General features: G+C 52.8%; 1 protein-coding gene across 4 annotated transcripts in view; it reads left to right on the forward strand.

Annotated features, from left to right (window-relative positions):
* The window catches only part of GRIK3 (glutamate receptor, ionotropic, kainate 3), a 247288-nt gene that overhangs the window by 183352 nt on the left and 37020 nt on the right, over window positions 1–26916 (forward strand). For all 4 annotated transcript variants that reach the window (XM_010841149.1, XM_010841151.1, XM_010841150.1 and 1 more), the window contains 4 exons: window positions 259–402; window positions 5983–6090; window positions 9414–9527; window positions 19483–19686. In XM_010841149.1, coding sequence (XP_010839451.1) covers window positions 259–402; window positions 5983–6090; window positions 9414–9527; window positions 19483–19686 — 570 coding nt within the window. The remainder of the gene's footprint in view (window positions 1–258; window positions 403–5982; window positions 6091–9413; window positions 9528–19482; window positions 19687–26916) is intronic.

The raw sequence follows: 26916 nt of genomic DNA on the forward strand, positions 1-26916 counted from the left end.
GACAGGGCCAGGCAACAGAGAGACGCCGGGGGTGGAGGGCCTGGCAGAGAAGATCTGAGCTGCAGAGGGAGGGAGTCAGGTGTCTGCAGAGCTGCAGAGACGCCCCAAGCCTGGCCTCTCATCAGGAGCCAGGACAGGGCCTTTCCCTCTCCAGGACACCATGCTTTTGGCGAGGGAGATAAAGGGAGACAGGGAAGGGTGGGCTGAGGACTCTCAGGGCCCGAGCCACTCTCAGGCAGCCCTGGGCCTCCCCTCCAGACGGATGCAGCCTTGCTGTATGATGCCGTCCACATCGTGTCTGTATGCTACCAGCGGGCACCCCAGATGACCGTGAACTCCCTGCAGTGCCACCGGCACAAGGCCTGGCGCTTCGGCGGCCGCTTCATGAACTTCATCAAGGAGGTGAGTGGCCCCTGCACCCACCCCCACCAGGTCCATCGACTGGGGGCCACAGAGCAGTCAAGGGCCCAAGTTTGGGAGTCTAGTCCATGTGAACTTGGGCCAGAGCTGTTTCCTCAGGTGCAAATGGGCTCAGCAGGGACCAGTCTTACAAAGTGACAGAGAGGCTGCATCCTTGGCACACAGTAGGTGCTCAGTGGGTGGTTGGCACTGTCAGCAGGACACAGCCTGGGCCTTAAACAGCTGAGCGTCTTTGCCTCCAGCTGTGTGACCTCAGGTAAGCTAGCGTACCTTGCTGAGCCGGGTATGAAGCATGCCCATCTCCTGCAGATGCTGTGAGGACAAAATGAGGCATCATGTGGATGAGGCTTAGTGCTGAGGGCAGAGGCGGCTCAGTAACTTGTAATCAGCCCCACAAACTCCTCTTCACATCATGGGCCCATCAGCCTGCGGTCCCTAGTGGGACCTGGCTCTCCTGGCACCATGGCAACTGTGAAGAAGTCCCATCCGGTTCAAAAAACCAGAGAACATGTCCTGCTGCTGAGAGGATGACCATGGAGACGCACAGTGCCCACGTTTCCTTTCAGACTCTCCATCACGGTCGTCCTTACAAATGCAGAGTTTATTGTTCCCATTTTACAGATGGGGACACACAGGCCTGGGTTTGTACCCTGGGTCCAGGACAAAAAGCTGTGTGACTTTGGGGAAGATGATTAACTCTTTGATCCTCAGTCTCCTCAACTAGGAAGAGTCCCTGCCTCAAAGCATTGTTGGAAAAACAGTGTAAAAAACTGTAAGCAGAGCACATAGCCCAGGACTGGGCAGAGTCAAGTCCCAGTAATGGTAGATGAGGAAGGCACATAGGGGTGAGATCTAGGTGTGTAGGGGTGAGATCCCTGGGTCAGAAGGAGCGACCTATCCACGGCAATGTCAAGTGCACTTAGGAGAAGCCCCCTAGGAGGGCTTTGCATAGACCACGTCTTTGTAGCCATCACAATAAACCAGGAATGAAGCAGACTGCCTTGAGAGTTCATTCAATTCATTTATTCACTAACTATGTGTGTGGGTCTGCTGAGTGGCCAGCACTGAGCCTGTGCTGGGAATCAGCGGGGTTAAAACAGACTGGCAACTGCATGCACAGAGCTCACCGCCTAGGGAAACGTCAATCAAGGCATTCCATTAGTGAATGTAATCCCTTGGCAAAGGAAGGCAGCACAATGAGGGGAAATAACAAAGAAATTCACCACTCAGCAGACAGGACTGCTCCCCTAGAGATCCCAGTTCACCATCACCGTTTGGGACAAGGGCAGTAACACCTCCTGTATTTTAGAACGACACTAAAAGGCATATGGCCTTAGAGTCTGATACACATGCCTTTGGGCTTGTCTCTGCCTCTTCCCAGCTGTGTGATTTTATACAAACTCCTGAACATTCCCAAGTGTCAGTTTCCTCGCCCGGCAAACCATGTCATAGTCCCAGTGAGGGAGCAGTTAAGTCCTTGGCACGGGTTCCCTCACACCTAGAAGAGACTCTGGTGTCAGCTGTTTTGGTAGAAGAGGACCGTGAGGGTTCCTTCTCATCCAACCCCTCAAAACTGTGGAGGCAGTCTGATGGTGCAGTGCCCTGAGTGAGGCCTGGCTGGCCTGCCCAGTCATCAGCTTGTTCTTGGGGAGCACGGAGGCCTCACACCCCGCCCCCTGAGCCTCCTACCTCTGCAGGCCTCCAACCCAGTAGCCAGAGACTGGCATGGGTTTCTCAGTGACCAGGGCCACAACTCTAAGACCCTTAGGAGCCAGACATAAGTGACTTTGAAACTTAACCACTTTTCAGCGGTGTGATCTTAGACAAGCTACTGAACCTCTCTGTGCTGCTCCAGCACAATGGAGACAACAGCAGTGTGGTCGTAGGTGTGAGTCATGATGTGTGAAGCGCTTAGGACAGTGCCTGGCACAGAGCAGATGCTGAGCGGATTGGCTGCTGTTACTATTTCTATCATCACGACTGTCTTCGCAGAGGCTTCTTGCTCCCTGGTGGGTTTCCAGCTACAGAGGATCTCCAGGCCACAGAGCTTCAGAGAACCCCCTGGAATGCTCGAGGCTCAGTCCTGAAGCCCCAAAGGGAGCAGATGGCTTGCAGAGCAGAAAGGCGCCTCCCACCCCAGGACTGATGGGCCCTGCTGGAGTATCCGCTCTCCTGTTTCCTGGCCCCAGCCCAGTGAACAGCCCTCACCACACACTCTCCTTCACACAGTACTTTCAGAAACATCTTTGTCTCAACTCCATGTGGGGGAAGTGGAGACTGAGGCCCAGAGCAGCTATGGGGCTCCCCGATGGCCCTACAGCTGGCCACCCCCAAGACCCAAGCCCGCTGCCTGAGCCCAGCACCCGGTCTTCCCTCAAACCATTTCCAAGTCTCCCGTCTCCCCATCTGACTGCGTGACAGTAAATCATTTTAAAGACTTGGCATTTCCGAGAGGAGCTGGAAAATACCAGGCCGGAGTTCAGAGCTTGTGAAGCATCTTTCATTTAGGGAGTCCTCCGAGGCAGCTGAAAGAGGCTGGAGGGCTGGGAAATGTCACGGGGCGGAGCTCCAGCGGCCCCCTGCCCTGGCCCTGCCCCTGCCTGCCCGCCCACAGACAGGCCGCACACCTGCTGACATTTAAGTCCTCTGGAGCTGACAGGGAGGAAGGCTTCCCTCCCGCGCAGGTCTGAAGACCTGCCATGATTTCCCCAGGGGACCGGGGAGATAGCCTCAGGGGGCGGGGCCCAGGCAGAGACCGGGTGGGGCGGGGGGAGGCGGAGGGACTGGGAAGCCTCAAGGGAGCGGAGCTTCCCTGTGAGGTCATACACAGTGGCCTTCACCTTCTCTGATGCATTTTTAACTGAAGTAAAATAGTTAATGGCCTTCCTGGTAGCTCAGAGGTAAAGAATCCGCCTGCCAATGTAGGAGACGCGGGTTTGATCCCTGGGTCGGGAAGATCCCCTGGAGGAAGGCCTGGCAGCCCACTCTAGTATTCCTGCCAGGAGAACCCCATGGACAGAGGAGCCTGGCAGGCTATAGTTCATGGGATCGCAAAGAGTCGGACAGGACTGAGTGACTAAACAAGAACAAAACGGTGTATAACGTGTAAGTTTCAGGCGTAGGACATTGTAGCTCCACATCTGTGTAGGTTACAAAGTAGTCCCCGCTGAAGGTCTGGTTACCATCTATCACTATATAGTTGACCCTCCACACTTTATGCCCACCCCCAACCCGGTGCCTCACTGTTAACCACCAGTCTGTTCTGTGAAGCAGGTGCATCTTTAAATCTCCATCCCCAAGTCCAGTCCGCAGTTCCCTGGGCTTCATAAACTGCCCCCACTCAGCTTGGACACAGTGACCCCAGCCCTTCAGCTCTGCTCAGCACAGAGGGGATCTGCCTGGCACCACATTACTTGGGACCTGCAGAGCTCAGCCTGTCTCTGAGCCTCAGTGGCCATGACTGTAAAATGGGGACAATCATGACACCCACCTGATAGGACTGTGATGCAAACCAGATGAGCTCATGCAGGGAAGTTAATCACGGACGAGCCTTCTGTGATAGGTGTCTACAGAGGTGGCCCACGTGATCATCCTCCCCCCTGCCCCCAGCCAAGGGCCAGCCCTAATCCAAGGGAGCCCCACAGGAGGAAGGGACAAAGGAGAAATCATAGCTGGGGCTTTGTGTTCCAGGCACTGTGCTAAGCCCTTGATACATCTTTGTCACCACCTGTGAAATAGGTCATTGTCCTCTTCCTGAAACTCAGAGAGGTTGGATGCCTTATGCAAAGTCCATGTTCCACTCACTTTTGATTTCCAGCCCCCTGGAGCCCTTCAAGGTGCACCCCTCTGCCTGAGCTAGCATAACACATGCCATCTACACCCTTATAAGACTTTACAGTGCCAGACAGCTGCCCAAGTGCTTGGAGATTCCCATGGGTTTTAGCTTCGGTCTACAGATGGGCCTTCAGGGATCCAGGAACCCATGAACTGGTGTGTTCTGTAAGCTTGGGCGCTGGGGAAACTTCAGCCATGGAGAGGCTATGGAGCCTTCTTCAGAATCTGCAGGGATCATGACCCCAGTGGGGTGAGGCACCCACTGAGCGCATCTCCCGGGGCTTCTGCAGAGGCTGCATGGGGTGAGTGGTAGGAAGGTCCTTATAGCGCTAATGCTCTAGGCCCACAGGAGAGGTATTGGCTAGAAGGGGAGATGGCAAACTTTCTGTACAAAGGGCCAGATAGTGAATATTTTGGACTTTGCAGACCAGGGCTTCCCAGGTGGCTCAGTGATAAAGAATCTGCCTGCCAATACAGGAGACGTAGGTTCGATCCCTGGATCAGGAAGATACTTTGCAGTAGGAAATGGCAACCTACTCCAGTATTCTTGCCTGGAGAATTCCATAGACAGAGGAACCTGACGGGCTACAGTCCATGGTGGTGGCATACCTACCATCTAATGGGTGTCACAAAGAGTCAGACACAACTTAGAAACTAAATAAAAGAACAACAGACTAGACAGTCTCTACTGCAGCTATTCAACTCTGAAGCTACAGCACAAAAGCAGCCAGAGACAACAGATAAATACACGGGTGTGACTTTAACAGGAAATGGATCCGTGTGTATCACCAGACATCGTTTCCCAATCCTGGCTTTAGAAGACAGAGCCTTTCTCAGTTTAGACCCGTTCCTTCTCTGAACCTCTGCCTGCCTCTCTGTTAATGATGCTAAAAGCAAGAAAAAGTAGAGAAAGCTACCATTTATTCAGGGCTCAGGTTGTACCTATGGACATGAATCTGAACCAACTCTGGGAGACCGTGAGGGACAAGAAGTCTGGCGTGCTGCAGTTCATGGGGTTGTGGAGAATCGGACACGACTTAGCTACTGAACAAAACAACAACAGGTTGTACCAAGCACCATTCTCAGTTTTTCATGAGACTTACTTCATTCTGCCCTCATAGTGTTTTGGTGAAATGCGTACTGTTATTAGTTCCATTTTACAGATGAGGAAACTGAGGCAGCAAGGCAGAATGAAATCCCCAGGTCACACAGCTAACTGAGGTTGGACCCTGTATTCTGACCCGTTTTTAACTGGGACATGAGTGGAGTTGGGTGAGAGACCTGCTCTGTCAGCCCTGGCTCTCTGGGGGTTACTCTGTCTGGTCCTACAGCCAGAGCTGGCTTGGCCTCTTGACTTTCTGCCCCTCGGCAGGTCTCACCTGCCACAGTCTACCCACTTGCCTCTTTGCCCCTCCCTGGGGACCTGACATGGACCGGACTCTCCCCTTCTCATGGCTTCGAGGCGGGGGCTCATCTGAGCGCATCTGAGATCGATGTTGTACACGAGAAGGTGCAAGTGTAAAGCTGGCTAAAGAACATAATAGAATTTATGGAAATCGCTGGCTCGCACCACAGCCCTAGCAATGATGGAGGTGATTATTAATTAATCATGGTCTTGGGGGAACAGTATCAGTGCAAGGAGTAATTAAAATGAAGCATTGTACAGTTGTACCAAATGATGATTTATGAGCCCGAGGAATTGCCGCTCTGCCCTCTCCCCTCCGGCAGGCTCAATGGGAAGGATTAACTGGACGGATTGTTTTCAACAAAACCAGTGGCTTACGGACGGATTTCGATCTGGACATCATCAGCTTGAAGGAAGACGGCTTGGAGAAGGTGTGTGAGCTCAGCAGTTGGCGGGGGGGGGCGGGCCAAGGAGCAGGGGCTATTAAATCCCCCACGACAGATCCCAGGCAGAGACCCTGAGCAATAGGGCAAGACCCCATCCAGCTACCCCCTCGGGGCTCAACACGACCCGGTGTGGCCACTGCCTTGGCCCCTCTTGGCTTTCTCAGCCTGGAGGGGTGCAGAACCCAGTGGCCTGGCCGTGGCAGATATTCAAACGACCACCCTGTCAGCAAGGGCCATCAGAGAGATGCTTAACCTGGGAAAGGCTCATGGGACACACAGACTGTCTCTAAGTCCTCTGTCATGGGGCAGAGGGACAGACGTGTCCTTGGGTAAGAGAAACTCTCTAATGACTCACGGATGCCTGCCTGGGGAGTAGTGAGCTCACTGTCCCTGGAGACGTTTCAGCAAAATTGAACAAAGGGATTGCTTGTCTGGGAGACTGGAGGTGATTCTTATCCTTGGAGAGAGGTTGAAGCACATGGATTCTGAACTCCCTATGCTAAGCTTCTAAGACCTCTGTGATTCTGGGAATTACAAGGAAAAGCAAGCCCACAGGGCTGGCCTCCCATCTGGCTACCATAGAAATATTCGTAATGGGGCCAGTTCTGACCCCTGGGATCCATAAGCAATATTGTGACAAAGTCAGGCTGCTGGGCTGAGGAGATTTAACATTAGCCCTGATTCTCAGCATTTCCTCGGACCTCAGGACCAAAGGCTCAGCCACACCCCCTGGTCCCTGGGAGCCACCAGGGCACATCTCCAACCCTGGGAGAGGGGGTGTATAAAATGCAGAAGTGGAGGGGCCACCCCTGGTGCCTGTGATCCTTCAGGGGCCCCCGATTCCTCTCCTATCTTCCCCTGCCCTCCCTGGTCCAGGTCTCTTCTGAGGATTTTTTTTAACACCCCAACCTGGCTTGCCACTTCCACTCCTGGACCCTCCATCCATCCCAAATGCACACAGAGATGAAGCTACCCGATGCACAGCTCCACTCTGCCCTGGGACTGTGCGTGGCTGCCCAGTGCCGAGGCATTCAGCATCTGCCTCTCACCCCAGCCTTGAAGACTCTCCAGGAAATGCCCCGGTTTCCTCTCCAGGACTAGTCTCCACTGCCTCCCAAATATTCCTCAAGGCCCAGCCACATCCCTCCCTCCCGCACCTCCAGGCCTTTGCCCATGCCGTCTCTCCGGTTATAGGAATGGCCTCTGTCTCCTTGGTTCGTTCCCACAGGCACAAACCCAGCTCTGCCTGGGTTGTACCTTGTGGCCAAGGTGATGCCATTTAGTCCTGAGTTTCCCACGGACTCATGGGGCCACTGTCCTGGGGCCAGGTGGCCGGGACAACCTCACCACTTCCCTTATAGCAACAGTCCCCTAAGGACAAGGTGCTATACCCCCTCTTCCTAAGATGATCCAGCCCTGTTGGTCTAACTCTATTCAAACTATAGCTTATCAAGCACTCTGCCAGCTCCTGTTTAGACTCCTGCAGTGCTGCGGAGCCCGCTTCCCCCTCTGGCAGGACCACTGTAATAGTTGTCACTCGAGTAGCTGTCTCATTTTTGCTCTCTCAACTGTCCATCTCTGGGGATAGCCTGAAATTCTAAGGATGGCAATTAGATGGCATGTATGCCACTACCTCCCACTCTCGTATCTATGGCAGGCATCAGTAATTGCCCATCAGAGCACTTTTGCCATCTGAGCCTACCCGCAGCTCCTACCAGCCCTCCAGCAACTGCAGACAGACCACAACTAATACTCAAGAAAACCTCTCTACTATACCTAAACACCGGCTGACCTGCAGAGGCCCCACCAGAGGCTCCTGGTCACAGCCTCCCAGATAGTGGGCAGAGAGTCTCTGAAAGCTGGGTCCTCCTCAGTCTTAACTGTTCTCCGATGCCCATGGGAGATAGGGTAGGAGTTCAATAGCTGCTTGCTGGAGCAAGGGTTCCTGCTGGTCACCAGGCTGCCAGCCAGCTGTTTGTTGACAGCTTTCTGCACCCAGGCCTGCCACTAGGGTCCCTCATGCTGGGGCTGGGCTCTGTGCTTGGCCCCCTTGAGAGAAGAACCTCTTTGATACTGTCTGATTGTTTTCTCTCCTCTGGGCTTTGGGGGTCTGCACAGAGAAAGATGCTGCCCAGAGATGGTACTGAGCCCCCAAACACAGCCATTCTGCCTCTCGTCACTTCTCTATCATCACTTCTATTTACTAAGCCGGGTCATAGCTGATCCAGCCAGCTCCAGCCAGTGGCTTTGGGGGGATTAAAGCAGAATTACCCAAGCATAATTACATGTCTCTCTGCTATCTGCTTTGCACAGCTCTCTTAATGGGATGTTTGCATTTGGCCTCCCTGTTTAATTGATTAGGTTTCCTGAGTGCCGTGCTCCCAGCCCCCAAGCAACTGGGCCAAGGACAGGATGGTCAGGCCAGAACCTTCCTTGAGAGGTGCTGAGATGGGCACAGAGAGGGGCAGAGTTGGATCCCAAAGGCTCTTCAAGAGACCCAGGGCTTGAGAACCATTTGTAAACTTGATCTTCCCTTGCCTCCTTCCAGCCCCAGGCCTGACGTCCACAAAGGCACTATGGGAACAGAGATTAGCCCACCTCAGTCAGAACATCTGACAACTTTAGGTGTAAAACTACAAAACAAATTGCCTTCAAATCCATTGGCATCCACTGCCCCCTGTGAGGGTGTTCCATTCTGTCTGCCACCCCCTGAAATAGCCGCAAAGACCAGCATCCTGCCCAAACTGAGTTCCTGCACAAAACACATCTCCTTGTCCTTCCACACATGCCTAGGGAACATCTCCCTCGCTCCAGGCCCTGTCCTGGGCTTTGGAGGGCATCTGGCCCCAGAGCTGGCACAGGCTGAGACCCAGTGAGTGAGCAGCTGGTGCCCAACTCTTCCCTAGGAGGCGGGAGGCCGCCCCCAACCCCCAGGCTTGGAATGACTGACCTAGGACAGGACCTGACCCTAACACTAACTTGACTTCATGGCATCCGCTCTACCCCAGGCTGGCTTCCACTGTGCTCCCTGGGCTCTCCTTATATTCCTCTTCTCCCTCTGCATTTCCCTTCCATCTGGGATGGGTTTGCCAGCAAATGGGGAGGGAGGAGAATTCAGGAGACTCAACATCTCAGGGGCTTCCTCTGGGAAGGAGGAAGGCAGCAGGGCTGTCAGAAAAGTTGGCTCAAAACTTGTCAGTGATGACGATGCTCCTGAAAGGTGGAAACAAGATGAGTTGCTTGCTGATTGAAGAAAGGGTGGAGACACTGTGGACTCAGCCCCTGTACTGCATCGTCTGTCCATCCAGGTGGGAGTGTGGAGTCCCGCCGAGGGGCTCAATATCACAGAGGTCGCCAAAGGCCGAGGCCCTAATGTCACCGACTCTCTGACCAACAGGTCTCTCATCGTCACCACCGTGCTGGTAAGAGCTGCAGCCCTTCAGGAGGCCCCCTGTGAGCTGGGAGATGGGCTGGCCGTTGGGGCTAGAGGGACCCCTCCATCACCCCGCCCCGCATAGACCAGCTGCCTGTTATGGGGCTGCTGAGAGGTTGGAAGATGAGGGAGGGGAGCTGAAGGAAGCTGGAAACACTGAGGGTCCCTCAGAAAGCCCCCAGAGAGAAGTTGAAACATAGCAATACTGCTCACAGTCACAGGTCAGAGACACCAGGAGGTAACTGGGCTGTCTCTTCCCAAAGGTAGAGCAGGCCAGCCTTCCTGCCTGGACCTGCTTGGCCAGCCCCTGCTCCAGAGGCCTGCCTGTTTGTATCCCAGCCCCACCCGCTCCCTGAGCCCCTGATGCCTGTGCAGGAGCTGTGGGAAGGAAGGAGGGGTGACCTGCTCTCTGCACCAGGACCTGAGTCTGTTTCTTCCAACCCAGTTCTCAGGAAAAAGGCCCTTCCCAGCAGTCCCCCACCCCAGCCTGGCAGGTGCTATGGTCATACCCAGGGAGCCCAGCAGGTGCGGTGGGCCCCCACACGTGCCACCCCCACAGGGTCCTGACCCAAGTGCTCCTGGCCATGGCCATGACCATTCTCCCTGTCCTCCTCCTTCCACTGCCCTGGACTAAATAGTGTGTCCTTCTTCTGACCATTTCAACCCAAGGAATTGCTCCAGGGGTCTCCCAAGCTCCGTGCATCTTAGAGCTCAGGGTAAGCAGGACGCCCAGGCAGTTGGCCTCCTTTGGCCACCACTGTGCCCACTCCATGCACGCCAGCCCCTCCTGGAAGGCCTCCAGGGTGTCCAGAGGTTCAGGACGCACACTCTCAGAGGCGCAGCATTGCTCCTGGGACCCAAGCTGGACCAGGGGGCAGCCCGGTCACAGCCCAGTGGATTCTGACCAAGACCCTTTGAGGACAGTCTGGCCCCGGTCAGCTTCTCCTTGTAATGAAGCAAATATGTTTATCAGGACCACATGCTGAGGATATTCTCAACCAAAAAAAAAAGGGAGCTCAACCCAGATTGGAGCACTTAGATAGAGTAAGGCTGTCACAGGATGGAACTTGAGAGCAGGGCTGGGAACCCCACCCTGGGCCTTCGTGGCACTCAGACAAGGCTTGTCCCGCCTGCCTCCCACCAGCAGCAGCCCAGCCAGGCCCTGTGCCCTCTCTCTAGTGTTGGGTATATGCTCAGTGACTGGGTGTTGGACACCATGGACGAAGAAGGGATATCACATTCCATTCTCCCAAGAATCCAGGGAGCAGCAGACTCCAGGGGCACTGCCAGCATCTGAGGAGCGATTTTAACCTCTGAATCTCATCCTCAGTCTCCAGGCTTATGACTATTAAAACGATCCACGTTAAAGGTGATGAAGACCTAAGAGTTCTGAACATGTTGCTGATGGGACCAGAAGGAGAAGGCTGGGGAGACACCTCCCCACCCCCACCTTTTGGGAGTGAGACCCCCCACGATATCTTCCCCAAAACCATACATCCTGCCTGCCTTTATTGATTGACTTTTGGTTAACTAAATAAAATACAAATATCAAACTATAAAACCAGTAAGTCAAAAGATCTCATCAGGAACAGGGGAAAAAGTATAAAAATTAAATTAAAGACTAAAAATAAAATAAGCTATAAAGATATATTGGACAGCACAGGGAATATAGCCAATATTTTATAATAACTATAAATCGGGTTTAACCTTTAAAAATTGTGAATCATCATATTGTACACTTGTAAGTTATATAAAAATAAAAAAGAATAAAGCAAAAAAGGTTAAAAATAAAAAGACATAAATAAAAGGAGCAAAAGGGATAGAAGGAAGAGTGATGAGAATTAAAGGAATATTGATGTGGATAAAAATAGAAAGGATAAAAGGAGAGCTGAAGGAGGACAAAATAAAGGTTAAAAGGAAGGTAATAAAGAGAGAAATGAAAATAAGGGACGAGATTAAAAGGAAAGCTACCCAGAGAGAGGAAAAATTAAAATAAATAATTAACAGCTCCAGCTAGAGAAGGTGAAAAATGTAAAACCGAAATGTCAGAAAGCAAAAGGATAAAAGTGTGACAAAGCTAAAATATAAAAGGGTAAAAATAAAATAATAAAAAGGTGGTAAAAGATTAAAAGTGGAGCTGCATAAAATGTGAGATATAAATAAAACACTTTTCAGGAGACAAGATTAAAAAAAGGTAGAACTGGTATTCTCGGAGAGATTAGGAGAGATGATTAAATGAACAGAGATGATTCAGGCACAAAACAATACTCTCACGTAACAGGAGAGCTAAAGATAATACAGCAGAAGGATGTAAAATACACACCTTTCAAAGACCACAGGTTAAATTTTATTAAAGTAGCAGGAGCCTGGTTTAAAGGGTGTAAGACCCTTCCGCAGAGCCGCAGGACACTTATGTACACCCACAGGGGCAGAATCCCGCAGACTTCCTGTGCTCTTCTCACAGCTTTTTAGCCAATACTAGAAGCTTCCTTGATAGATCAGTTGGTAAAGAATCCGCCTGCAGTGCAGGAGATTCCAGTTCAATTCCTGGGTTGGGAAGATCCCCTGAAGAAGGGATAAGTCTACCCACTCCAGTATTCTGGCCTGGAGAATTCCATGGACTGTATAGTCCATGGGGTCGCAAAGAGTTGGACATGACTAAGCGAATTTCACCTTGACTTGCAGAAGCTTCTTTCAGGGCTTCCCAGGTGGCACTAGTGGTAAAGAACCCACCTGCCAATACAGGAGACATGAGACAAGGGTTCGACCCCTGGGTTGGGAAGATCCCCTGGAGAGCGGCATGCCAACCTACTCCAGCATTCTTGCCTAGAAAATTTCATGGACAGAGGAGCCTGGTGGATTACAGTCCATAGGGTTGCAAAGAGTCAGACATGACTGAAGCAACTTAGCACACACATGGAAGCTTCTTGCAGAGATCCCAACCTACTGCACTCAGTTGCTCACTGAGGGTCCCACCCGCAGCATCCTGCTGGCTCCCAGCACCCTCCAGAGAAGGAGAGAAGCCCCCTTGGCCAGTAGCCTGGACACAGCACCATCTGTCCCCCTGCCCCTCATCTGGGCAAACATGAGTCCAGCAGCTCTTGGGGACATGCAAAAGTGACCAGAATACAGCAGTCAGACTGTGAGGTGCTTAAGAGACTCAGCATTTGAGTGCTGGCTGTACTGTTCTCTGGCTCTATGATCCTGAGAAATTGCTTAGTCAATCTGTGCCTCTCTTTCCTCATCTGCAAAGTGAAAGTGAAGTCGCTCAGTCGTGTCCGACTCTTCACGACCCCATGGACTGCAGCCCACCAGGCTCCTCCATCCATGGGATTTTCCAGGCAAGAGTACTGGAGTGGGGTGCCATTGCCTTCTCCGTCATCTGCAAAAGAGAGGTGATAATAATTGTATCTACTTCATGGAGTTGAAAGAATGAATGATTAAATAGCATATATGGCACAGGGGACTTCCCTGGCAGTCCAGTGGTTAAGACTTCACCTTCCCGTGCAGGAGATGTGGTTTCGATCACTGATCGGGGAGCTAATATCCACATGCTGCTACTGCTGCTACTAAATCGCTTCAGTCGTGTCCGACTCTGTGCGACCCCATAGATGGCAGCCCACCAGGCTCCCCTGTCCCTGGGATTCTCCAGGCAAGAACACTAGAGTGGGTTGCCATTTCCTTCTCCAGTGCATGAAAGTGGAAAGTGAAAGTGAAGTCGCTCAGTTGTGTCTGACTCTTAGCGACCCCATGGACTGCAGCCTACCAGGCTCCTCGGTCCATTGGATTTTCCATGCAAGAGTACTGGAGTGGGGTGCCATTGCCTTCTCCATAACTCGTGGCCAAAAAACCAAAACAGGAAACAGAAACAATATTATAACAAAATTCAGTGAAGACTTTAAAAAATGGTGCACATCAAAAAAAAATCTTAAAAAAATAAAGAAAAATAAAGAAATGGTACAGAGTGGATGCTGTCAAGTAATGGCTGCTGTTGGTACTATTGATTACAAATCCAGTCCCCAGTAAGCTCAGGTTTAATACAGTAAGCACAGTGAGTGTTCTGGAGAAAACCTCTGCTTCTGTCCACAAGCAGGGCCCTGAACGTCCCTGAAGATTGCCCCCTGACCGTGGTCACAGAGGTTATCTCTGTCTAGCACAGGGTGCATCATATATGTAGACCTGGGGTTTAAATGCCTTTGAGGCCTGGCTCACTGCAGACCCCACCACTCCCTCTTGCTTACTCTTGGCTGCTTCTTATACAGGCAATTCCTGACTGGTCCCGGAAAGCCCTAGGGTGTGAGCCACTCTCTAGGCTCTCATCTCCTACTGATACATAAAACTTCGCATCCCAACCACCACCTCATCCCCTGCCCCGGAGGAGGTCTGAGCCCCTAGCACTGACATTGTGATAATCCCCTCCCTCAAACTCCTTTGCCTTGACCCCAGACTTGGCTGCTGATCCACTTGAAGTAGATATCCCACCATCTTAACCACATTATGCAGTGTCAGATATTCGCATGGCCTGGGAGTGAGCCATGATCCAGTTCTCTCCAGCCCCACTGCCCAGAGATCATGGGGAATTGGGTCTGCTTCTTCCCTGAGAGAAGCCCAGTCTTTCCTGGAGGCAGGACGGGGACAGAGGATGTGACACACAGCCTTTAACTGGTCTCCAAGAAACTCTCTGTGTCCAGCTGAAAATGTCCTCGGGGTCCCCTGAAAGTCTCAGCATGGTCTGCATGTCCCAGAGCCCCGGGGTGGGGTGGGTGGGGGTGTGATGCTCTCAGCCTGGGCTTTGGAGGACAACACTACCAGTTGTGTGGAGTGGCCCAGGCTGGCCCAGCCCAGCTGCTCTGGGAAAAACCCCAACCCCAAGCTTGGCAGCCTCAAAGCAGGGCCAGCACCTCCCGCAGAGAGCACTGGCCCCTGCCTGTCTGGAAGTGTGTTGTCAGGGCAACGGTGCTTTGAGTGACAGGCCGGTACCAAGCCTGAGTAAAGGAACATCCACCAGCTTTGCCCCAGAGAACAGGGCTGGACCTGCACCCACGATGAGGGGGTCTCTCCTCCTCTTCTGGTCCCTAAAATCTGGATGTGGCAAAAAACACAGGGAGATGTAGGGGCTGCCCCCAAGCTCCATCTTTTCTCTCCCATCCCGAATCCCGGGGTTAGGTGCTAAGGGCTCACTACCCTGGAAACAGATGGACAGAGCCTGGACCCCGCCCTCTCTGGCTCAACATAGCCACAGGCTCTTTCCCCTTCTTGGGGCTGAAGCAGCAGCAGCAAGAGGCTGGAAGCCTGCCCTCCCCGCCCTCTCCTCGCCAGGCCCCAGCTTCTGCTCAGGTTTCCCTCTTCCATGAGCTTATGAAAAATTCATCTGCCCAAACCTCAGCTCACACACCGAGAAAACACACTCAGCTCTCTCCTGGGGGCCCTGCTTTGGAAGGTTCAGGGTTCTTGGGGCCACTGAAGTGAGCAGCTGTGTCGGCATGCGTGCGGATACCTGTGCAGGTGTGGGGTTGGCTATACACAGGGGTGTCTGGATACAAACCGATGGATGTGTTTGTGCCGTGTGTGCATTGTGACCATTTAGACTCAACTGCCAGGCAGGCCGGACCTGTGCATCCGGCACAGGAGAGGGGAAGCTACGGAGACCAGAATATGGGCTGGGAGAACCATTCCGGGCCAGGCTGGGGATTTTTCTGGGCCCCACCTGCTGGGAAGACCAGCCGGACTCCTAATGCTCTGCCCTGGTTCTAACTGACAGAAGCCAAGGCCTGAGGGCCAGGGTCCTTGACCTCTGTCTCTGAGCAGGGCAGAGCATCCGAGAAAGTGGTGTCTTCATGCCCGTGGCATTGTGTGTGTACAGAGCGCATGCGCGTGCAGATGTGTGTTGAGATGGCCTAAGCCAGGAGGACTTGGGAACGCAGCTCTTAGGTAGCTAACCCTTGGCTCCCCGCCCGCCAAGACCCCCTCTTCCAACTCCACAGGTCCCGTCACTGGGAGAATCTTAGCACCGGGCCTGGCTCTCATGATGGTGAAGCTTGACTAAGAAACTGAGAGCCCTAGCGATGAAAAGTCAGAAAAGGTTATTTTTCAGGACCCTTGTTTCCTGTGACTTGTTGCAGAGAAATATTACCCCTGTTCTTACTGCTGTTCTCCCAGAGCAATAGGAGAGCGTGAAGTTATGAAATTGAGGGCACCTTCACTGAGCAATCGATTAGCAGCCGAGAGAGCTTGTGAATTGGCTGTCTGGACATTTCCAGTAATAAATTGTGAAATAGTCCATGAATAAGTAGTTGGCGGAGTTCAGAATTACCCCCTAGGAAATGTTGCAGGTCTGGAGACATTACTAAGGCGAGCACCATTTTAATGCTCTGGGCTTTGGCTGTTAAATATGTATGCCATCCGCAAAGCACTTCCAGAAATTAATGGCATTTTACAGCTGCTCCGAAGGCAGTGTATTTATATGGAGATGTATAGATTCTGGGGCTTGGTGGCTTCACAAATGAAGTGCTAATTTTAGAGGATAGGGCCAGGGAGGGGCTGGGAGATAGGGTCAGGAAGTGAGCCATCTCAGGGACCTTTCCGGAAATAGTTTTCCACTGCTAGCTATGATTTTTAACCTTTGGTGACTTTGGGCATGGTCTCGAGGCTGGAAAGGTCGCTGCAGTAACAGGCCATGCAGTGCACAGAAAGACAATTATGATATTCATAATAATAATAATATTGCAGTTTATATTTGCCAGGCACTAAGTGCTTTTCACAGATTAACCCATGTAATCCTCCCAACAATTCTGTAAGGTAGGTTCTGTTATTATTCCCATTTTACAGAAGGAGGTCGATTTCACTTAGGAGTCTACGTGTGGTTGGTGATTCTCCTGGCAGAGGGGTTGCCTTCTCTTTAATTCGTTCCTGAGCTAACAGCAGGGCCAGCTAGTGCAGCGGTGCAGGGTGTTCACTGCGCAAGAGCATCTGACCTACAGTTGAGACAGGATTGAAATCTCCACGCTGGCCCTCTCACCAGGCCCCATGCTGGGGTTTCAGGCAGCAGGGTCCACTCTAGCCTAAGTCCCCTTCTGTCCAGGCAGTCCCAGTCCCTTCCCCGGCACCTCCTAGACTGTTTTCTCCAACCTTGTGAGCTGCCTACTTGGTTGGAGGCAGGGATGGGGGGCACTGAGACTTAGCATGGAGTCTAGTCAAAGGACCCAGATTTCCACCCAGCTAGACTGCAAAGTGGTTTTCTCAGAACCCCTTAGGGGTACAGACACTCCCTTGCCCTTTCTCTGCAGCATCCCAAAGGGCTGTTGAAACTCTAGAGTGAATCAGTCATGGGGTGGGACGGGATTTTGAGAACTAGTGTTGCTGGGGAAACAGGGCCAGACAATCAGCCCATCTTCTGGAGTGGGAGCCTGGCAAGAGGCTGCTGGTGGGTTTCTGCACCTGAGGACCCCTGATGAAGGTCCTTCAGGCTCAGCCAGTTCCAGGGGTTCACAGTGGCAAAGGAATGGCCCCATTGTCTCATCACCACTTGAGAGAATGATGTGCTTAGTCACTCATCCGTGTCCAACTCTTTTGCAACTCCACGGACTGTAGGCCACCAGGCTCCACTGTCCATGGGGATTCTCCAGGCAAGAATACTGAAGTGGGTTGCCATACCCTCCTCCAGGGGATCTTCCCACCCCTGGGATCGAACTTAAGTCTCCCATACTGCAGGCGGATTCTTTACCATCTGAGCCACCAGGGAGGTGCCTCCAAATGAGGTATGTGCTCTTCTTGTGGGTCCAAGGACATGAGCTTCCCAGAACAAGTGTGTTCTGTCAACTAATGATTGTCACCCATCAGCTGAAGGCTTGAGGCATTCGGACAGATGAGGGCGCAGAGGTGGCTGAGGGGAGGGTTAAGGTCCAGAAAGGCCAAGGAGCTACAAGCAGGAAGGACTGAACCTGAACTCCATCTGATTATAGTTCAACTCCTGTGTGACCTTGGGCAACTTACTGACCTTCTCCGAGCCTCAGTTTGCTCATCTATCAAATAGGGATAATGTCACCTGCCTTACAAGCTTCAATCAAACAGCTTATGAAAATGTTTGTCAGTGCCTGATGCATAGTAGGAACTCAATAAATGATTAGTTTGCTGAGTTCAGCCCATACATTGCAGTTCCTCACTCTGTGTATCTCATGCTAGACAAGGTCAACAGCTTTTTTCACCATTTTCCTGTCTCTGTTCCTAGTTACTGGGCTTCCTGGGTAGCTCAGCTGGTGAGTTCGTTTCCTAGGTTGGAAAGTTCCCCTGGAGAAGGGATCGGCTACCTATTTCAGTATTCTTGGGCTTCCCTAGTGGCTCAGACAGTAAAGAATCCTCCTGCAATGCAGGAGACCTGGGTTCAATCCCTGGGTTGGGAAGATCCCTGGAGGAGGGCATGGCAAACCACTCTTGCCTGGAGAATCTCCAGGGACAGAGCAGCCTGGCAGGCTATAGTCCATGGGGTCGCAAAGAGTCAGAGGTGACTGAGCAACTAAGCACAGCACATCCCTAATTATTCTTTACAGGGTCTGTCAGTGTTTATTTCTAAGTGAGAAATCAGACAGAGGTGGGCCCTTTGAGAGCCCATTAGTGGCTCCCCATCACCTTGGAGGGGGGGAACCTGACATGGGACAGCTGCCAGGTGTACTGTAGAACACAAGCCACCTCCTGAGGACCCCCCTGCCCACTAGGGAGAGGCACCATGTGACTCAGGGCCTCTGGCACAGTGAGGTGGTTAAGAGCTCCCAGTCCGGGATCATACCAACCTGAGGCCAGATCCTCTCTCTATGGCAGCTGAGTGACCTCTCACAAGGCACCTTGTCTTCACCAATTTACTCTCTGCATCTATAGGATGGGGTTATTAGTATCTATCCCAGAAGGTTGAAATTAAGACTAACAAGGTGATACCAGCTACTTCCACTGAACCCCACTGCTCTGCTGGGCTCTCCACTGGGCCCTCCACAGGCACCGCTTCATCTGCTGACTTCCTGGTGCCTGGCCCATCCACGTGTAAATGCAAACTGTCATAGTTGTCAGGAATCATCAGCAGATCCTAATGCTGGGGACTAGACCCTTGGAAAGAGAGAAAGGTATCAGGGAGCAGGTAGGTCTAGTCTTTTTATGCAGGTGCTGGGGGAGATGGGACAGGCTTCCCCTGGTGGCTCAGATGGTAAAGAATCTGCCTGCGATGCAGGAGTCCTGGGTTCAATCCCTAGGTGGGGAAGATCCCCTGGAGAAGGGAATGGCAACCTGCTCCAGTATTCTTGCCTGGAGAATCCCATGGACAGAGGAGCCTGGCGGGCTACAGTCCATGGGGTTGCAATGAGTCAGTCGGACATGACTGAGTGACTAACACTTTCACTTCCTTTCTTGGGGGAGCAGTCGGAAGAAACTTGATGAAGGCCTTCTGGAGCAGTGTGCTCACACTTGAGCAGACATCAGAATCCTCTGGAGGGCTTCTCAAAGCACACATTTCCAGGCCCCACCTAAGGGTTTCTGGTTCATTATTTCTGGATGGGGCCTGAGAATGTGCAATTCTGACAAGTTCCCAGGAGATGCTGCTGGTCTGGGGACCACACTTTGAGAACCATCAGCCTGTGTTGATGCTGCAACAGAGAGAAAGTGAGATTCAGAATCACAGTCTTGAGTTCAAATTCCAGTTCCACTAGCTTCTAGCTCTGTGAACACTGGGACAATCAAATCCATAAGGACCTACTAAGTTCTGCATGCATGTCAGTAGGTGGCCATCTGTGAGGCACTAACTTGGCTTTCCCTCTCCTGACTTAGTGGGCCATTCTTCTGAGCCACCCCCAAAGATGGCTTAGAACACCCTTGCAGAGGCCTGGGTCCAGGCTCTCTGACCCTAGGAGGCCCTGTCCCACCCACTCAGCCTCCATCAGCCCCTGTCCTATCTGTCCCCACAGGAGGAGCCCTTTGTCATGTTCCGGAAGTCTGACAGGACCCTGTTTGGGAATGACCGGTTTGAGGGCTACTGCATCGACCTGCTTAAGGAACTGGCCCACATCCTGGGCTTCTCCTACGAGATCCGGCTGGTGGAGGACGGGAAATATGGGGCACAGGACGACAAGGGCCAGTGGAACGGCATGATCAAGGAGCTCATCGACCATGTAAGCGGGAGTGCCATGGACAGGGCTGTCCGGGAGGCTTGGTCAAGTCCTCTATGCACATCAGGATGGGGCATCCTGGCAGACAGCAGCCCTGGGGCAGGGGAGATGGAGACAAAGGAGCAATTGGTACAGGCTCACCCAGCGCATTCTAAACACTACCTGCCCTCCGGCTCAGGGCCTTTGCTTTCCAGAAGCATTTTTCTATCCGGGGCCTGCTAATGAATGCAAGGACAAGATCTGTACCCCTTATTTCTTCTCTCGTTTATCCTTACAACAACCCAATGAGATGGGTACTGTTATTACCACCCATTTAACAGATGAGGAGGCTGAGGCAGAGAAAGATGAAGGCTCCCAGCTAGTAAGAAGTGGAGCTGGGACTGAGAGAGTCTTTTGGAGGCTCTCTGCTTCTGAAAGCCCTGGGCTCTGACGTCTGCAAAGAAGCCATCTGATCACCGGACCCAGGGCTCATGCAGTCAGTCTTTGCAACCTGAAAAGATCAGCCAAAAGGATTATTATCACTTTGCCTCTCCAAGTGCAGACAGCTAGCCTCGGGACCTTCTTCGGTTAGCCCTCTTGCCCCTGTCAGAGGGGAGCCAGGAAGAGAAGGAGGCTGGAGCTCAGAGCTAGAAGGCTCAAGTAGAGCCTCAGTGGTGGAGTCACTTCCTCGGTCCTAGACAATCAGGCCCCCAGGGAAGGCTGGTGGGAGAGGCTAATGGTCAGGAGAGTGAACCCAGTCTGGACTTGATTCCTACTCTCCCACTTACTAGCCGTGTGCTTCTGGACAAGTTTCTTAACCTCTCTGTTCCTCAGTTTCCTCATCTGTAAAGTGGGAATGATAATAATGGCCCCCCTCCCCCATAGGCTGTGGTTTGGACTAAGTTCACACGTGCGCACTTCATAGTCAGCACCGTGTCAGTCCTTGCTTGTATTACTTTTATCATTATTGCTACTCCTTTGGGGCGGGGAGAGGGGCTTCAGAAAGTCTCTTTTTCTCCCTAAGCTCATTTCCTACCTCAACAGTGAGAATAACGATGCCTGCCCTGCGTTCTTCCCCGCTTGTTGGCGGAGGTGACAACTGCTGGGGAAGCAGCTCCCAGACTGTGGAATTCAGTCTAACCGGGAGGGAGGGGTGTTGTCAGCATTATTAGTAATAACTGTAATTATTATGGAAATTAGTCAGCAGGCCCCAGAGACATCTCCATTTATCGGCTCCCCCCTGAGCTTTATGAGTGGGGCTCTGGAGCATGGGGCTCTGGGTGGGATCTGAGCATGTCATTTGCAGAGGTGAGCTGGGCTGGGGAGGAGGGCGGGATCCCATGGACAGTGGAGGCCACATGTGGAGGGGAATAAGGCTAGTGACGCTCTTGCCATCCACAGCATCCCCAGCAGTTCAAGAGCTCTACTGAGCCATTTGCAAGGGGGAAGACGAGAAAACCCAGCAGCTTCCGAGGCTGACCCTCAGCTGGAGGAAAGAGGGGGTCTTGTTCGTGGCCTGCATGCAGCCCAGTATCCATCAAGACCATAGGCCCTGACGGCACATGAGGGGACCTTGTTAAACCCAATTCCCTACAATTGATGAGCCTATTAATCCTAGCTTGGTGCCATTTTTAATAACATCATAACCATTTATTAGTGTCGTCAGATAATTAGTCTTCTCACTAGCTCATAGAAAGCGTGGCAAAAGCTTGGCAATATTATTACTTCCTTATTAGGGATCTGAACGCAGATGTAAAAATGATGAATGCCCACCTTTGCAAGAATCTGCCCCCTGAGGGCCATTTGGAGTCCCTGGGTCGAGTCTCTGACCAGCAGGACTTAAAAAGTCCTTCACTGATACTCTCTGCTCATCTCTGTCCATGCCACGGGCCATCAAAGGAGACAAGATTATGAGGGAAGGTGGGGGATCTAAAGGGTGTGTCCCCCTCCTGCTCACATCCTTGGCCTTCCTCCGAGTTGTCTCCAACTATGGGAGCAAAACAGATGATTGGACAGAGCAGTGGTTTCTCCCTCCATCTCCTGGTCCCTCAGATCATCACTATTCCCACTCTACTGCCCGCTCTCTCTCACTCCCGGCTCCCTCCCCCCACCCACCTTTGGAAGTCTTCTGCTGGAGTCCATGCCTTAAATCACTCCCGTGTGTTTTAATGTCTTTGGAATCCAAGAGAGATGGGTTCAAATTCAGGGTCCAGCACATTTTAGCTGACAGTAGGAAAACTATTCAACCTCTCTGGCCTCTATTTCCACATCTAGGAAGTGGGAATAATAAAATAAGTCTTCTGCCCAGGGTTCGTGGGAAGATTTAATGAGCTACAGTACAAAAATGCTTAGCCAAGGGTCTGGTGCTCAGTAATCGTGCAGCGCACAGGGCTGTCTTACTCCTCACCGTTTCCTCCTGTCTAAAGTATGCACGTCCTGTCTAAAGTATGTATGTGTGTGGCCATGATAGTGAGGGAGTCCACCCCTCAGCCATGGTCACCCTGGTGGGCCAGAATGACCCCAGATCTGGATCTTGCCCCTCTGAATCTAAAAAGGAGACTCAGGGAACCGACTCACATTGATCAGAGTCACAGGGAATTGAGGCACGCGTGAGACATCACCCGCTTCCTGCACTGGAGGCCTTTCCCGACACCTGCCGTCCAGAGCTCCTGTTCTGGCACCAGGTGCCTGGGACCTTGCTGGGGAGTATGGAGACAGAACTCTAAGTGTGGAAAGCCTGGAAGCAAGTGGAGAGGCTGCTGCTGGAGAAGGGGGCAAGAGATGAGCCTTGAAGGACCTTGGCTGCTAAAATGAGGCATTTTGTTTTAACCCCAAGAGCTACAAGGCACAGTTGAAAGATGTAGAGCAAGGGGGTGACATCAAATTGGGACTTGTGCTGCCAGGCTAAAATGGAGCCAGTCTGGAGACCGTCCCTGGGACCTGGGTGGAGGAGAGCATGGTGGCCTCCGAGGATTGTGGTCAGAAAGGAAAGAAGTTGATGGCACAGGATGGAGCCATGAAGGTGGAAGGAGGAGAAAGGCAGGGAGGAATCAAGGACATGGTGTGAAATCCTAGCTTGGATGGCTGGGGAGGGAGTGGCATCATCCCCAGAGACAGAGCCTGCTGGGAAAGCAGAGGATCCCGGAGAGGTTCTGACATCATGTTGGTATTGGGGTTCCTAGAGGCTGGGGTTCAGGCTGGACACTCAGAGAGGGGATTGATGGGGAGAAATGAGAGGAGGACTGGGGGCAGGACCCTGAATGGTGAGAGAATGGGATGAAAAGGAGGCCTCCACAGGATGCCCGCTCCTGCAAGGCCAGAGCAGAGGGAGGAGAGGCAGGGAGGGTGGGCTATGGAGCCAAAGGAGCAAAGAGGCTGCGGGAAGGTGTGGGTACAGGGTGTGAAGCAGCAGGTGGGGAGGTGGAGGCAGGTGAGGATGGACCTGCATCCATGGGTTAGCATGAGTGCCATCTCCCAGGGGTACAGGTCAGTCCCAACACAGGTTCTGTGACCACCCTAGCCTGGCCTCCCCAAGCTTTGTGCTCAGAGGCCAAGGAGTCCTGTCCTGGCTGCTCTCCCAGGCCCTTGAACAGTAGGGGAAGGAGAGGGAGCAGGAGCCTGGCCTCAAGGGGAGGCCTGAATGCCCTCTGGCCACAGGAAGCTGTTCATCCTTTTTTCTTGAAATTGTTGCATCTCACTATAGCGCATAAGGCAGTTTCCCTGGTTCATGGAAGAGGCTGGACCAACAGGGTTTGGACCAAGATGGATAGGAGTGATCCTGGGTAACCCTGATGTCATCCCTTCCCCTGTGAAAGAAGTAGCACTGCCCAGATGTGATTCCCCATAAGACGGAGAGCAGAGCAGGGAAGTGGCACAGCTCCACGGACCCATGTCGCAGCCTTACTCTTCTGGACAGACAGTGCCTTTGGATTATACTGGCACTTCCCGCACCTGGCATGGAGCTGGGTGCAGAGCAGGCATTGATGGGTGAGGGGTGTGTGAATGAGCACGTGGACTGGCACACCTTCCCCAGAGACAAGGCTGTGGGGTCATGACTACTGAGCTTCCCATCCAAAGTGTGCAAGCCGGGGTGGGGGGGGGTCGAGGGAGGGGGTCTAGTGTCAAGGTGGTGACCCCATCATGCACTGTGTCCCCTGCCTCCGAAGCAGGAACCTGATCTTGGTTCTGGCCAGCATGCACTGGTGTTAGAAGGAGCCCCCAGACTCCTGTTTGGGTGGCCAGGAAAGTCTATGCCAAGCCACCTCCTTCAGACTGGCCAGTGCACTTTGAAGCAAGGCATGCTGGGAGCTCGCCTGGGGCAGGTAAGAATCCTGAATGAGACAGAGCAGGTGAGGGCAAGGAAGCAGATGGATGAAAAGGTAGCCTCTTATCAGGGCATCCAGGTTGCCCAGAGCAATGACTGAGGCGCTCTGAGGAAGCTCAGGATCTACCTGGGGACAACCAGATAAGCAGGTGAGGGAGGCAGGAATGACTTGGGTTCCGTTGAGATGCACCCCAGGGCTGTCAGCTGGACTCAGCAAGCAGAGACCAGCCTGGAAAGATGTGGAAAGAGCCTGGCAGGAGGTCAGGGTCTAGACAACCAGGTGTGAGAGAGGACAAGAAGCAAGGTAGCAATAGAGCTGCAGGAGCGAGGTGGGTGTTGAAGAGAAAGTGAGGTCACAGGGAGCAACGGGAACAAGCTAACCCTCCTGCTGAGGATTGTTCCTTCATTCTTTCCACAAAGCTTTATGGAGCCCTGTCTCAGCCTGGGCTCCTGGGGGCGTGGCCTGGGCTCCTAGGAGAGGGGGCACTGGGCTCCTGGGGGCGGGACCTGGGCTCCTGGGGGCGGGGCCTGGGCTCCTGAAGGGCGGGGCCTGAAGAGGAGGCTTAGATACCACTGCTGACTGAGTTCGAGGGTGTGATGCCAGGGAGAGTCAGGGCAGGGAAGTGGAGCAGAGGGGAGGGAAGGCCAATACAAGGATGTCATATTGAGCTGGTCACCACTGAGTGAGACTAATCCAAGTCGGCACCCCAGAAAAGCCTGACAAAGTGTGTCTCAGAGCCATCTCTTGGGGTGAAGGGAGAAGAGGAACAGGTGCGTCCACTGGCTCATGACTTCCATGCATTTCTGGGTTTGGCAGGGCACGCATGGGAACCAACAGGACCTGCCGGAGCATCAGCAGAAAGTTGTGGGGGCAGGGGGTGTCTGTGTGCAAGAAGTGCCCAGGTAGACAGGAGGCGAGATGCTGCCAGTTTGTGCCTGTGTGAGGCTGGTGGTGGCCAGAGGGTCTGACCTGGTGCACGAGAGGGGTGAGCCAAGCACAAAGGACGCACCAGACCCAGGGCAGTGACAGGAAATGTAGGAGCAACCAAGGTCAACGTGATTCCTGCCCCTCTAGGAACAAGCAATGAATCAGCCGAGTTAAATTTCATTACAGTTTTGATCAGTGCTGCAAGGGGGAATATGTATAGGGGACTTTGGGAGTATAAAGCAGAAAAATGACTCAGACTTCCCTGCAGAGGTGACTCTTGGAGCTGAAACTTGAAAAATGAAGGAGAGATATTCAGGGCTTGGATGTGGGTACTGACCTGGATGGGGGCACCTAGATTGCTGAAGTCTCTGCCCTCGTGGGGTCCTGTGGGGTGAGCAGTAAGGTTCCCCGGGCGGACCCTGGGCAGATATGCCTTGCAGATATGCAGGGAGTAGGGGAGGGAGTATATTCTAGAGATGGGAATGGAGGTGTGGTGTATCCCCCATAGTGTGCCACAAAGTGGGGAACGCCAGCTGAGCCGTCCTGAAAGACAGCCCTGCAGGGATTCAGGAGTGGGCCATTCTCCCAGGCCTGGAAAGGCACAGGCTTCAGGTCTCACTCTCAGGCGTCCATCAGTTCAGGAGACCTATGTGTGAATCATGGGTACACAACTCCTCGGTCAACACTTAGGAATTTTCTAGCACCTGTCCCATCTCTTTAGATATATACAAGCTTTCTGAGGTTATCGGTAGCTACATTGCTGATTGATAAGTGTGGCGCTGGCTGGCTGGAGGGACACCAGTGGACACTGCTCATGACTCAGTGCTCTTGCTTCCGCAAGAATGGCGGTGCACCAGGCCCCCTAAACCTCAGAGGGGGAATGCAGCCAATGCCTCCTTTGATCAGGTTATTCATTTATTTGTTCATTCAATTTATTCAGTTAAGTCCCATGCTAGGTGCCGTGGATACAGTGTGAACAAAAGTCAGGATCCCTTCCCTGAGCCTCAGGATCTTACGTTCTAGGGGAGGAAACAGGCAGTAATCTATGACTGTGTGAATAGATGTCACTGTTCTGTGAGAGGAGTGTGGTAAGTGAAAGAGCTTCCCTGGCTCCCAGGCTGGGGCCCGGGCTGGGAGATCCCGCCAATCAGAAACCAGTGGAAAGCTGCTGATGATCCATCCCAAGAAAGCCTGGAGGAAGGTACTGGAGACTTGTGAGAGGTGAGGGTAACTCAGGAAATGCCTTTCCCATGCCCTTGGCTGGCAGCATTCAGAGAGATCCAGGGAGGGGGTCTGGGTCATTTCTAACTACCTGGCATGCAGCAGAAGATGGTACGTGAGGGGCAGAGGGAGGAGGGGCATGGACTTGAGATGTCCCGCAGTAACAGCCACGGCCTTGAGACTACGCCCTCGGGTCTCCCAGCCTCCAGGTAGGCTGGCATATGTGCCAGAAAGATCTGGTCTCACAGACACACCACCATCGCCCTCCTGTGTCCCATCTTCCTCCTAACTGGGACAGAGACCTTGTTTCTGTCCTGTATGCGTTGGACCCAACCTGTTTGCAAGGCCGGGGCTGTCACTGAAGGTGCCATGGAGCTGAAAATGTCGATAGGACCTGACTGAAGAGGGCCGTGAGGACAAGTGAGAGCTATCAGTGAATGCTCGGGACCACTGATGGTCATCAGAAAGGTTGCCATTAGGGCAAGAATGCAGCACAGCGTCCAAACTCTGGAGGGAGGCTGGTGAGAGACAGTCAGGACCCGGCAGACTGGCAGGGGGCAGCAGGGGATGCTGAACAGGGAAACAGGCCAGAGCTCAGCCCACAGGCTGGAGTAGGGGTTGATCAGAACTCTTGGGGGTACTTTGATGCTCAGTCTTCCATCAAAACCATACTGAGCCCCTTCTTTTTGCCTGCCTTGGTACTAATCCTAGAGATGCATCAGAGAGTGAAATAAATGCAGTCCCTGCCCACCTCCCCCCCTCCCACCACCAGAGCTTATAT

The sequence above is a fragment of the Bison bison genome, unplaced genomic scaffold, assembly GCF_000754665.1.
Source record: "Bison bison bison isolate TAMUID 2011002044 unplaced genomic scaffold, Bison_UMD1.0 scf7180017864158, whole genome shotgun sequence".
NCBI classification, from domain to species: Eukaryota; Metazoa; Chordata; class Mammalia; order Artiodactyla; family Bovidae; genus Bison; species Bison bison.